We start from the raw sequence: 14,371 nt of genomic DNA, 5'->3' as shown, positions 1-14,371 counted from the left end.
TCGCAGAGGTGACCTTTTACCTAGTAGCTTACTTCTCTCTCTCTGACATCAGGCTTTTGGTACCATATCTTAATCCCTCTACCTGATGTACATAGACATGTCCCCATGCACGATAGATTTATTCTGTATAAGGGTCACCACTTTTTTTCATCCATGGCCAACCGCCAGCTGTGCATTATCATGTTTGCGTAGAAGAGAATTAGCAGGGGATTAGCAAATGTTTCCAAAACATATTGATTCTAGAAAAATCCCCGGAGTGACCACTTTAGTATAAAAGTCCTTCTCTCCCCCTTACAAAATAGAGGAGAATTACTTCCAGGCTGGACCGAGACTCTGCAGGCTGATCCTTCGGCAGCCAGATATCTGACATCCTTTGTGGGGTGCCATCCTCGACGCAGAGACAGGGTCCATCGATCAGAACAATCAGAGGAGGGGTTTGCACTTCTCCTGTGTTTTCTAGTCTCCATTGGGCTCCATTAGGACATATCCTAATATTAACATGCACAGGCTTCACCCATACCTATGCCAGATACATTTAGGTAGGCTATGCATCATAGATGTAAGCCAATGCTATTGTTTTATATAATCTGCTTTTACTTAAAGTCAAAAGTAACTTAATTTGGTCCCATGGACCATAATAAAATCAATACAAATGCATATTTCATAGAATTTAGGCAATTTGTATTTTCCAAAGGAAATTAATCCCATATACCCGTTGCCCAGAGCAACAGGCCATAATATCGATCAGCAAATTTCATCAATATAAATGATTGTTTATATAAAAGTTTAAAAATAAATTAAAAGACCTGTTTATCGATTGTGACTCATATTCTTTTCCTATTGACAATGCAGCTTTAATATAGTTGGTGACATCAGTGCAAATAGAAACAGTAGACAAAGAGTGCAAACAATTAAAACCATCTATGTAAGTACAGGACCAAATTCCTCTAAAAATTGGGATTACAAATTGTACCCTCAGCTCTTTATAAAGAGGGAAAAACAGCATAGAGTACAAAGTGCTCTGAGCCGCTAGAGTGTCACCCGAGCAAGGGATACGTTTATCAACCCATCCTGACTGTGTGGGAAATGCCACTAGAAAGTGCAAAATGCGTAAGCAGAGTCTAGTTATAAATAATCTTGTCCGAAAATTGGTGGTGAAAGATGGTTAAACTTGCTGTTGTAAGCATGGGTGTCCTGGCACTAAAAATTGTAGGCAATGCGCATTTGCCTCAGAGTAATGGGCCTATTTTATGATGTTTTTTGCATTTGTATAGATACTAGCAGGATTATCATAGAAGTGCCCAAGACCAGTCTCATGGAATTTTTCTCTCACAAATCAAAGCCAAGGTGTTGCTAAAGCCTTATCAAGATGTATGCAGTCCTTGATAAATTCCCTTGAAAACATTAACTGCTATATTAATCAATTAATATTAATCAAAGACCCGTTTTGCGAGTCTGTAATAGCGATTCACAAGGAATCGCTATTACAGACTTGCAAAATGGGATTCATGTAGGAATCACAAAATAAATAGCGATTCCTTCACAATCCTTATTTGCGATTAGCAAATTGCTAATCGCAAATCAGGAACAACTCCCCATTCATTAGCTAATCGCAAATAAGATAGCGATTTCAAGGGTGCCAGGGGTGTCCAAAGGATACCCTGTAGCACCCCTGAAATGCAAATTTAAACAGGTGCTGCGCACACACATGTCCAAAGGACATGTGTGTGTGTGTAACATGCAACAGAAAAAAATGCACTAAAGTGCTTTTTACTATTTTTTCGCTATTTACCACGAAGTCAGACTTCGCGGTAAATAGCGACCAAATATTGCGAATTCGCAATTTCCAATTGGTTAATGAATTGCATTTAAGGAATCTCTATTAGAGATTCCTTAAATCCAATTCCTCGCAAATATGCGATTTCGCAAATAGCGATTTTTGCATTTGGGATGTTGAATCCCAAATACAAAAATTGCACTCGCAAAGGGCCAGATTCTCAGAATCTGGCCCTTTGCGAGCGCAATTTAGCTTCATGAATCGGGCTGGAAGTCCTCAGACAACCACATGTTGGCCCAGAGAAGCAAAGGGCAATATCAGTTCAATTATCCAGCCCTACCTCAGAGTGACAAAACAATGTGGGGGTGCTTTTTGGAATCATTATTGTCTTTTCATGAATTTATTTTCTAAAACTTGTAAGTGACGACTTTTTTGATGATCTTACACTCCTGCCCTGTAAGATGCAACAGATAAGCATTTTGCTTTATAAAGGGTAATAAACTCCATTACCAGCTTATGGCCTAACTTACAGGCAAAGTGGAATAAGCCCTCCACTTCCAGGCTAGTATGTTATACCCTTGTAGTGATAAGAGAATCCCAGTTCATTTTATAAATAAAAATGTTACCCAAACATGTAAAGTTGGTCAACTTATAAATGGTCTTATCCCTTACAGTAAATCTTCTTGTTTTGGTTGATTTGGGGCCACACACCATGATATACGATTTAATGAAATTAACTTTTAGGTCCAATGCTGACATAAAATCTTTAAAAGCGTTCATAGATTTTTGAAGGCAGTTGGCTGTCCAGGCCATTAACACAGTGTCAACCGCATCTGACAACAGTAGGGCTGGATTGCCTCCTATTCTATGGAAATCAAGTTCCTTCTCTATTAAAAATACCTCTAGGCCATTAGGCCACTAGTGTACAATGAAATGAGAAATGGAGCTAAAATGCACCCCTGTTAAACACCTTCTGTGGAGACAAGATGCTTAGTCTTCTCCCCCCGCAGGCATATTGTATGGCAACTGTGGTGGACACATGAAGCCTGCGCAGGAGGGAGGGGAGAGCTTCTTCAATACCCATTTTCTCCATTTGTCCCCACAATTTCTCCCGATTGCCAGTGACAAAGGCACTGAACAACTCCATGAAGGCTAGGTGGATAGAGCCCCTCCTGGCCTTCATGTACTTATGCATAATCAGAGACAGGGTGAGGCACTGTTCTGTGGTGCCCATCCCCCTGCTGAAGCCATATTGCGTTTTTGATATGATCCCAGTGTTACTCGCCCAGATCTTAAGACGGGCAAGAATGAGCCTCCCCAGTACTTATGGCATCGATAAGGGAAATTGGCCTGTAAGAGGGGGGTCATTCTTGTTGGCCTTTTTATACACTGAGACCACAATGGCCTGCTTCCAGGATGCTAGGATAGGGCCAATCACCACTGCTTTGAAAACATTAGTCAGCAGGGGTGCCCAAAGGTTGAGATTACTTTTGAACAGGTATAGTGGGACCCCATCAGGGTCTGGGGCTTTCAAACAGATTCCCTTTGCCAAGGCCTCCACGACCTCAGCCACTGTAAGTGAAGCACTGAGTTAGATCTAATAACAAATCCTCTCCTTTCTCCTACAATGGAATATGATTTGGATTAAATATGACCGAGAAATGGGATTCCAAAGCTTCCAACAGAATCAATAAGTACACACGCCTAGCCTCATCCGAGAATGGGGGCGATTTATGACCTCCCAAAAATATTAGGTATCTGTGAGCGCACTGGCTCTTTCCAGATCTTTCCAGGCTAACCTTCTCAGGTCTTCATTCCTTTGATTGATAGTATTTTTATAAGCCTGTCTTGCACTTTTAGTTAAATTTTTTTGCAGGGGTTCACGTGGAGGGCATTTTTAAGATTCTTTTGGGATCTGAAACATAGCGTTAAACAACCTCATCTCCTGAACTTCCCTACTCTATGGTGATCTTGTTAGGCATTCAGCTACATCCATACAGATCGATTCAAATTCCTGTACAACCTTATCAGGGAAAGAATCATATTGGAGGCATCTCAAGATAGGGTTTGAGTTTGCCTTGATGGTTTTCTCCTCAAACTGAACAGGGTTTAATTTTCCCCATTTCAATATCAATCCTTAATTGGGTTTACACTGAATGGGGCAACCTTCTCCCTTCCCGTCCTGGGCTTTTATAATGAGGGAAACAGTGAAAAGATTATATTAGCTAGCATACTTTGGTTTCACCTCAAAGTTAAAAACAAGGGGGGGCAAACTTTCTTGATATGAACATAACATCAAAAGTACTTTCCTTACCTCCTCCAACGTAAGTAGGGCACTGTAATAAGGGACTTCTGACTAGGGTATCCGTTGCACACAGGTAACTTTCAATAAAAATAGAATTTAAAGCCTCGCCCCATGGTGTATGAATAAAATGTGGACGAGGTTGACCCTCTGTATCCAGCAGCCCACAAACTTGTTTGGTACTATGGAAACAGGTGGCCCAATTGAAATCCCCCACCCAGAGGATACACAAGGGAGGCCACTTCCCTGCTAACTTGTTGATTTCCGCCTGTAGGACTTCAATAACTTAACAAACAAAACAGGTGATGGACCGAATGTGGATCAATGTCACACATTCACCCCAGTCCAAAGATCTGGGCCCAAATCCATCGTTTTTTGCACTCCACACCACCCTGGGTTGGACAATGGCGATATGCAAATCAGCTCTGACCCTGTGCCCCATGGGAACAGTCCAGTCCGAACTACAAAAGCCATGTCCTTCCCAGAACGGAATCAAGCATCCGAGGACCGGACCGGTTCCGAGGTAACACCTCTCATCAGCCCGGCTAGCTTGACTCTAGTGGTGTGGAGTTCCTGGGACCCACGTCTGGGCATCCCCAGCACACTTATGGCGGTATTTGCAAACAAAACAGGTGATGGACTGAATGTGGATCAATGTCACACATTCACCCTAGTCCAAAGATCTGGGCCCAAATCCATCGTTTTTTTGCACTCCACACCACCCCGGGTTAGACAATGGCGATATGCAAATCAGCTCTGACCCTGTGCCCCATGGGAACAGTCCAGTCCGAACTACAAAAGCCATGTCCTTCCCAGAACGGAATCAAGCATCCGAGGACCGGACCGGTTTTGAGGTAACACCTCTCATGAGCCCGGCTAGCTTGACTCCAGTGGTGTGGAGTGCCTGGGACCCACGTCTGGGCATCCCCAGCGCATTTATGGCGGTATTTGCAAACAAAACAGGTGATGGACCGAATGTGGATCAATGTCACACATTCACCCCAGTCCAAAGATCTGGGCCCAAATCCATCATTTTTTTGCACTCCACACCACCCCGGGTTAGACAATGGCGATATGCAAATCAGCTCTGACCCTGTGCCCCATGAAAACAGTCCAGTCCGAACTACAAAAGCCATGTCCTTCCCAGAACGGAATCAAGCATCCGAGGACCGGACCGGTTCCGAGGTAACACCTCTCATCAGCCCGGCTAGCTTGACTCCAGTGGTGCGGAGTGCCTGGGACCCACGTCTGGGCATCCCCAGCGCACTTATGGCGGTATTTGCAAACAAAACAAGTGATGGACCGAATGTGGATCAATGTCACACATTCACCCCAGTCCAAAGATCTGGGCCCAAATCCATCGTTTTTTTGCACTCCACACCACCCCGGGTTAGACAATGGCGATATGCAAATCAGCTCTGACCCTGTGCCCCATGGGAACAGTCCAGTCCGAACTACAAAAGCCATGACCTTCCCAGAACGGAATCAAGCATCCGAGGACCGGACCGGTTTCGAGGTAACACCTCTCATCAGCCCGGCTAGCTTGACTCCAGTGGTGTGGAGTGCCTGGGACCCACGTCTGGGCATCCCCAGCGCACTTATGGCGGTATTTGCAAACAAAACAGGTGATGGACCGAATGTAGATCAATGTCACACATTCACCCCTGTCCAAAGATCTGGGCCCAAATCCATCGTTTTTTTGCACTCCACACCAATTGTAACCTCTAGACCATAGACAATTTAACCTTTAATAATTTAGACCTTTAATAATGCCGAGACCATTGCATTGTAAATGCTTGTTATACTTGTAGTCGATGGGCGTGTCCGTGGGCGTAAGCGGCGGGGGAAGAGGAACCAGCTGCGCTGCGTGGAGAATGCTGGTCCTCGCAGTCCCCCGTCTCGCTGATGGTGTTTTGCCCCTAGCCTCTACCCAGGGGACTCTAGCTGGGAGTGTCAGGCTAGCCCTGCCGATTTCAGGGCTCGCTCACACCAGCGAATCCTCGTTGAGGGGAGGCAGCAGCCGGGAAAGCAAGCAGAGATGGCAAACGGACTTTCCTTTGGTCCTGGAAAAAACAAGGCAGCACACTTCGCTGTAGCTGAATGAGTGGCACCCGCGAAGCGGGTGTCACGAAAGGTTTTATGGGAGTGGGCGGTGGACGTGTCCGTGGGTGTGAGCGGCGGGGGAAGAGGAACCAGCTGCGCTGCGTGGAGAATGCTGGTCCTCGCATTCCCCCGTCTCGCTGATGGTGTTTTGCCCCTAGCCTCTACCCAGGGGACTCTGGCTGGGAGCGTCAGGCTAGCCCTGCCGATTGCAGGGCTCGCTCACACCAGTGAATCCTCGTTGAGGGGAGGCAGCAGTCGGGAAAGCAAGCAGAGATGGCATACGGACTTTCCTTTGGTCCTGGAAACAACAAGGCAGCACACTTCGCTGTAGCTGAATGAGTGGCACCCGCGAAGCGGGTGTCACGAAAGGTTTTATGGGAGTGGGCGGTGGGCGTGTCCGTGGGCGTGAGCGGCGGGGGAAGAGGAACCAGCTGCGCTGAGTGGAGAATGCTGGTCCTCGCAGTCCCCCGTCTCGCTGATGGTGTTTTGCCCCTAGCCTCTACCCAGGGGACTCTAGCTGGGAGCGTCAGGCTAGCCCTGCCGATTGCAGGGCTGGCTCACACCAGCGAATCCTCGCTGAGGGGAGGCAGCAGCCGGGAAAGCAAGCAGAGATGGCAAACAGACTTTCCTTTGGTCCTGGAAACAACAAGGCAGCACACTTCGCTGTAGCTGAATGAGTGGCACCCGCGAAGCGGGTGTCACGAAAGGTTTTATGGGAGTGGGCGGTGGGCGTGTCCGTGGGCATGAGCGGCGGGGGAAGAGGAACCAGCTGCGCTGCATGGAGAATGCTGGTCCTCGCATTACCCCGTCTCGCTGATGGTGTTTTGCCCCTAGCCTCTACCCAGGGGACTCTGGCTGGGAGCGTCAGGCTAGCCCTGCCGATTGCAGGGCTCGCTCACACCAGTGAATCCTCGTTGAGGGGAGGCAGCAGCCAGGAAAGCAAGCAGAGATGGCATACGGACTTTCCTTTGGTCCTGGAAACAACAAGGCAGCACACTTCGCTGTAGCTGAATGAGTGGCACCCGCGAAGCGGGTGTCACGAAAGGTTTTATGGGAGTGGGCGGTGGGCGTGTCCGTGGGCGTGAGCGGCGGGGGAAGAGGAACCAGCTGCGCTGCGTGGAGAATGCTGGTCCTCGCAGTCCCCCGTCTCGCTGATGGTGTTTTGCCCCTAGCCTCCACCCAGGGGACTCTAGCTGGGAGCGTCAGGCTAGCCCTGCCGATTGCAGGGCTCGCTCACACCAGCGAATCCTCGTTGATGGGAGGCAGCAGCCGGGAAAGCAAGCAGAGATTGCAAACGGACTTTCCTTTGGTCCTGGAAACAACAAGGCAGCACACTTCGTTGTAGCTGAATGAGTGGCACCCGCGAAGCGTGTGTCACGAAAGGTTTTATGGGAGTGGGCGGTGGGCATGCCCGTGGGCGTGAGCGGCGGGGGAAGAGGAACCAGCTGCGCTGCGTGGAGAATGCTGGTCCTCGCAGTCCCCCGTCTCGCTGATGGTGTTTTGCCCCTAGCCTCTACCCAGGGGACTCTAGCTGGGAGCGTCAGGCTAGCCCAGCCAATTGCAGGGCTCGCTCACACCAGCGAATCCTCGTTGAGGGGAGGCAGCAGCCGGGAAAGCAAGCAGAGATGGCAAACGGACTTTCCTTTGGTCCTGGAAACAACAAGGCAGCACACTTCGCTGTAGCTGAATGAGTGGCACTATAGCTGTCCTCTGAGAGGCTTATGGCATCAGAAGACCTGGTATCTCTCCAGGCGTCGAGGATATTATATTTATTGAAGGAGAATCTAGAGCTTGTGCTCTTGTTTCCCTTTTTTCTGTGTTCCTGAACATTAGTTGGATTGGCAAAATTAAAGGACTCCTTTGGGTATAGCCTCGGTTTACTGCCTTGACTGTTTTTTTTTATATTTAGTTTTTTGCACCTTGCTTCAGGTTGTTAGACTTCTGCCCGGGCATCCGCCTGAATTTGACACATCTCACCTTTTTGAAAGTTTCAGTGAAGTAACCTAACACTTGCCCCCAGCCCTGTCAGTCCTATCATTCCTGTGGCTGTGGGGCTGTGTCAATAACTGATTGATGCATTTTCCTTTGGGATTATTTTATGTTAGTTTTCCTTGTATTTTAATGTGTTCATTTTTTAAATTACTTTTCTTTGTGTGAAGTTAACCCACTAGATTTGAGTGCACTAATTTGTTTGGAGAGAATGGCTATCTAGCTTGTTACTGATGGTAGGATGAGAGCTTAATCTTTTTGGGTAACTTTTAAGCTATTCAGCAGAAAGCGGACCCCTTTAAAGCTGCTGAGCTGGAATTACGAAGACGCCATTGAGGCTGTTGAGGCTACATACTGCGTCTGGCTGGAGCGCCCACACTCTCTACCACTCTCCACCACCACAGTGCCACAATGCCAAAATGCCTGCACAGGGCTCCCCCTGTAGGCCCTCTTCCAGGGTGGAAGCCCAGCTGTACGCTATAGGTAATTTGTAGCTAGCTGCTAACAGTGGTAGGGATAAGAGAGCAGTTGGGGCAAAGCAATCAACCGTGAGTGGCCTGAGTCTGCTGCCCCACTACAGTGTCCACACGGGCAGTCACTCTGTTGGCACGGGCAGTCTCATTGACCGATAGACGGGGCTTGGATAGATGAACCGGTGGCTGTGGTGTGGTGGCCAGCTATCAGCAGTAGTGGGGGGCAGCAGTAGGTCAGGGGCAGCAGCCTGGCAGGACTCAGCGAGAGCCGGCTGACGCCCAAGCCGCCACCAGACCAGGCCCAAGTCAGCTCAGTGTAAGAGTCATCCGGCTCCTGCTGCGGCTTGAACCCACTGCTCTGTCCTGCTTCCTGCTACCGGAAGCACTCCTCGCTTGACCCGGAAGAAGGAATCTTTTCACCACTTTATGTTCTAGATTCTTCAAAACTAGAGTCCAAGATTGACAATTTTATCTGGCAAAATAGCAATCCCAGAATTTCTAGAAATAATTATATACTGACAGAAGAAGTCGAATTATGACCTGGGCTTTAGTCAATATTCCTGGAGGTCTTGCTTTGCATAATATACAATTTTATACAATTTTCATAAGCATTATATAGATGCGATAAGATCGATTTCTCTTGTTAAAACATGTTCAAATGCACCAAAGGCTTTTCTAGCTAACTTTAATAGCTAAAGTAATTTAACAAATTAAAAGTTGTGTATGGTTTTTCACATTTGGTAGGACTTTCAGAAGCATTTAAAGCATCTAATATACACATTTTATTGTACTTTGGATTGCAAGGGATTTCCAGTTACTATAAGGCTCAGTGGTATCAATGAAGCGCAATATTACAATGCATAAGAGATATTGTGGATGAGTCCAAAATGGTAAATCAGTTTTAAGATTTAAGTACTACAAATAAAGGAGTTTCCAATTTTTTTTATAAGAAAACAGGAACTTCGCCTTCACATGAAAAGTCAAATTTAGCAGCTCATTATTAGAAAAAGCAATACCTATATCTGAGTATCACTCTCGAACTATATTGCAATTCCACCAGAAACTACAGAACAAGACCAATTTTTGGTTCACAGCAGCTGAGAGAGCTGCGAGTTTTTGTGATTACAGCTGCAGATGATCAACTCTGGACACCTTGGATGACGTGAAGTTTTATTCATGTTGAATATTAATATTTTAGTCACGACTAGTAGGATTGTTATCTAAGAGAAGAGATACATTTTAATCTGATTGATAATGTCCAGTATAGGCATGAAATACATTACTTACCAACATTTCTTTATATAGTTATATGTATGGTCATGGCTGTAGGGTCGATTAATGATAATAAAGCAATGGAAATAATAAAAGGCCAATATTTACCAAGTATCTATGGGAGGTTAAACATATATATTCAACTTTAAATGCAATCGCCAGAAGAAATACAATCTGATTAAAAGAAATCCAGAGATGTCGATATCACATAGGTTCAGAAGAAATGTGAGTCGTTGAGGTCTATCTTCCTTTATCATAAATCAATAGGACAAATTCTCTAATCAGCTTACATTTTTGCTCCTAACTAAACATCCCTGCAAAGAGTGCAATCAAATGGGCAATACCCGTTAGGCTTAACAACTGGCCAGTTGGTTTTGAGGTACACTAATATTATGTGTCTGTCTATGTGATGCGCTTCTTCTCTCATTTCACTAACGAGGATCATAAAGAATTTCTTAAACAGTATCTAGAATGATGCAGGCTGGGAACCCATCATCACCTAAGGAACCTTTTCTGAACTGAAGTCTTTGGCACAACCCTGATAACGTGTCTATCACTTTTTTTTGCATGAAGGCATACGAAACAAAGAAATGTAAAAACTATTAGACATAGCGTCTGGCAGCTGAATTCTTAGATTGTTACAACCACGCTTGGTGCTTTCACGAGAATTAACTAAAGTGCTTGAACATACTTTGTGCGAGATCCACATTGCTCACCACACACCGGAGTTACTGCTGCATTATCTGGATCACTAGTGCAACCACCAATGTTGGCTCTACACTTTGTTTTGTTTTTCAGGTGGCAGCAAAGGAGGTTCCGCTAGCAAAGATTCTCTATGCTATGGCCAGAACCAATAAAACATGGCCTTTTCTTATATCTGTGCCTACGCCTTTCTCGGTCTAAGGCATGCAGGCCAAAATGTTTGCACTGCACATAGTGACATGTCCTACTGGGGCAGTTTCAATTAGTAAACAAAGGGGCCAGTTGCTGTAAGAAGCTAGTTTACAAATTAGATTCCATATTCTTGTTTTTTTTCGTTTGATGTGTGGGATTGTGTTGTGTGCTGGTAAAAAATATATTGTCTTCTAAAATGAAAGCCCTGCTGGACAATTAATTATTTACTGATGTTATATGTTGCACCAAGCTTGGATCATATACTTCACACCACCTCCCGATGAAGCCTTAGACAGCTAGGCTTCACTATACTAAGGGTCAAGAGCTCTAGTGGTTTCTTTTGTGGTCATTTCTGAGTTTCTTAGTAAAGTAAATTTCCAGTTAAACTGTGGTAAATAAATTAAATGATCATAAACTGATCCTATTAAACAGGCTGCCATGGGACTCATGATGAAGTTCCACACTCATCACATGTCCCTCTACCCCCCACTGTAGATGAGACACAGCCTGACCTATTGCTGGATATGGGCAAAATGATTCACATATCAAGCCCTTTGTAATGCCCTAACTGTTGAGAATGCTCCCTGCAAGGTAACTGGACCCTGACTCATCCTACTATACGTGAATCTGTTGCTCTGACTTTCTTTTGGCTCAACACACATGAAATTCCGAAAGTGCATTGAGGCCTAGGTTTCAAATTGACTATGAGACACAACGTCTGGCTCTGAGGTCGAAGAGGGGAAACAAAATAGTACTCTCCATTTGAAGCATAACTACTGTTGAGTCTCTGAGACATGCATATTGAGCAGTGATGGGAGCATACTATTTTTTTAATGTATAGTTTTTGGAAAGTCTTTTTATGTGTTTCATTTCAGAGAGTGTTGCTTACAGGCCAACTCACATACAGTTCCACTAGTGTTTTACACTCAGACACTACACTAACATCCTCAAGTGTAAGTAGAGTGAGTGATCTGCAGATGTTGTAGTGCGGGTCCAGTATGCCTCCAGTATGCCTCATGGTGGAGTTGTAAATGTATCCATCTTTGTTTGGCCATGTAGATTTGGGTCCTTGTTTTTCCTCAGGAAGTAGCGTCCCTGGTAGTTGACCCTCATCCTCACCTAGTAGAGATTAGGAGGCAGATTGACAAGCCCCCTTCACCACCAGTACATCACTTTTTGTGACATACTGGTGGCGTATTTCACTGCTCCATATTTACAAGGACAGGAAAAGCCACCCAGCCCCTTTACAGCAGCACTTTGCGTGAAAGGGGCGTTCAATGGGTGTTGCTGTGGGTGTTCCCAGCAACACCTATGGAACCAGACACATTTCCAGATTTAAGAGGAATCATACATTTGGAAATGTGTGTGAATGATACATCTCCCCTGGGGAGGCATAGGGAGGCGCAACGAGGAGAAATGCTTTTTATTTCTCCTCGTTTTTTACTCTTTCAATGCGTGCTGCATTCTACATCCCTCATTGAAAGAGGACAATGTCTGTAGTGATTCCCCCACTACGCAGGAATCCTTGCACCAGGGTGCAAGGGTACCTGACCCAGAAAATGGCAGCTGTTTGTGTGCCAGCGCAGGGGAGAGCACAGGAATATGACATATGTAAGTATGTCGCATACCTGTGCTCTGAAAGTGAATGCACTAAGTCACTTTCTCGCAAATCTGCCCCAAGGTATTGTGTTGCACAGAATCTGTCCAGGGGTACCAATGGACATGAGGCTCTTATGGGAACTAATAAGGATGTCTCAGGACCACTCTGGCCCCAAGCCAACTATAGTTAAAGGGAAGAGCCAAAAAGACAACAGCACATGCAGGCAAGCGTTCAGTTCAATTTTTCACCTGACCCTCTTGCACAGCCCCAAGATTGACCATTGAGGTCCGTGGTAAAGGCCACCCTCGCTGTCATCACTAGAGCTGTTGTTATGAGTGATATAGGCTATGAGGTAAAGTCACAGTCAGGGCATGTCACAAGGATAAGACAGCCTGGGATGAGGTAATGAGCCACAAGCTGTCAACATGAGGAAAGTACTGTCCACCTCATCTGCAACCCCTGATGTCCACTTGGGAGGGAGACCTCTCATTATGTATGGGCAACTCAAGGAGAGGCAGCCCAGTATCAACCTTGCCTGATACGGCTCCAGCTCAGGAGAAGGTGGTTGGGAGGTGATCCCCAGATCAACTGCGGGTGGTCCACTCATTTCCTCCACACCGCCCTCACCTGGAGCCGCAGTCACTGTGGCTCAGTCAGTCTCCCCTAGGACCGGCTCAGTCTAGAGGTTGAACGCCATCCCAGTTTGGAAAATTGTTTGGAATATAGAAGGTGGTTTATTGTTGTGAGGTTATTTCATGCTCTTCTTCTTTCTTTGCCCTTTCCTCGTGTTCAGCCTTTTTGTGCATGGAACCTGATGATTGCATAGAATGTTGGGTGCATGATGTTGTGAGTTGGTGTCAGCAGGCTGAGCAGGAAGGATATACTGCTCCTGGTGGGGCATACTTTATAGCCTAATTACCATATTGGCTTTATCTAAGTTTCCTGTTGATGATCTACAAATAAAAATGTACTTGGAATCAACTACCTGACATCCTGGAGATACTTACTTTGTAACATTTATAAATTGAGGTCCTTTGATTTCTGACTCTACATAAATGTAGTGCTCTTTCTGCAGCTGTGAAGGGGAGAATGAATAAATATTTAGTTTCATAAGAATCTACTCACCATTTTGCAAGTACCAGGATCCGATGTAGGATTCGTTTTCAAAGTTATTAGGGTTCCCCGCAGAAAAATACGTAAATGCCATTTTAGATCCATCAGAAAACATGAAATTTCCATCCTTTAAATAAGAAGAGCAAATCAATGCGATTAATTCAAAGCACTCATAGATTAACAAAGTATCAGTCAAGATGTATTAACTTGGCGTAAAAGAAAATTCCCTTGTAACTTAGCTACATCTGCCTGATTGACCCTAAGTGAAACTGGTCCTCCTGGGTTGCTCATGTTGCGAGTTAGGGATGACCTGGCCTAGCAGGTTTGACTAGACTCTTTCCATTTGAGAATCAGAGAATCCACACGAATGCCCATACAGTGTTTGACAATGTTGACCCTGGCCTGTTTTTTTACATGCACATTTCAGCAGGATTTTGTGGAAAAATGTGCTATGCAAAATAAATTATGGAGAGAAATTACATCTGAGCTTGTAATCAGGGCCTGAGTGTGAACTAGGAAGAAAAGTAGGGATGGCAAACATATGAGGCATGCATTCTGTAGAAAGGTGTGGCTCACTGGTTAGAGGCGGCAGACCCGGAGGCTGAGAACGGCCCGGGACCAGGGTTCGATTCCCGACGCGGCAGGGTCGAGGACCAAGGTCAGCGGACTGATAATTCTCGCCTCGGTGCCCACTTTGGGCAGTGATCACACTCGGTAACTCTGGGCATTAAGCTTGCCTCATCTCTACAACGGCCCCCCACAGACGCCGGGGATGCCTGGCTTCACCTTGGAGATACCCAGCATGGGACCATCTCACAGGGAAAGCCAGGACGGGTTCCCCAGCGGTC

At 45.8% G+C, this 14,371-nt stretch overlaps 1 protein-coding gene across 1 annotated transcript in view; it reads right to left on the bottom strand.

Annotated features, from left to right (window-relative positions):
• The window catches only part of LOC147734859 (aggrecan core protein-like), a 164,354-nt gene that overhangs the window by 51,675 nt on the left and 98,308 nt on the right, over positions 1-14,371 (bottom strand). Inside the window, exon 4 of the mRNA XM_086952512.1 lies at positions 13,536-13,650. Within this exon, the coding sequence (XP_086808638.1) occupies positions 13,536-13,650 (115 nt within the window). The remainder of the gene's footprint in view (positions 1-13,535; positions 13,651-14,371) is intronic.

Source organism: Lissotriton vulgaris, chromosome 1_2 (assembly GCF_964263255.1).
Source record: "Lissotriton vulgaris chromosome 1_2, aLisVul1.2, whole genome shotgun sequence".
Taxonomy (NCBI): domain Eukaryota; kingdom Metazoa; phylum Chordata; class Amphibia; order Caudata; family Salamandridae; genus Lissotriton; species Lissotriton vulgaris.
This window is presented reverse-complemented; position numbering and strand designations above follow the sequence as displayed.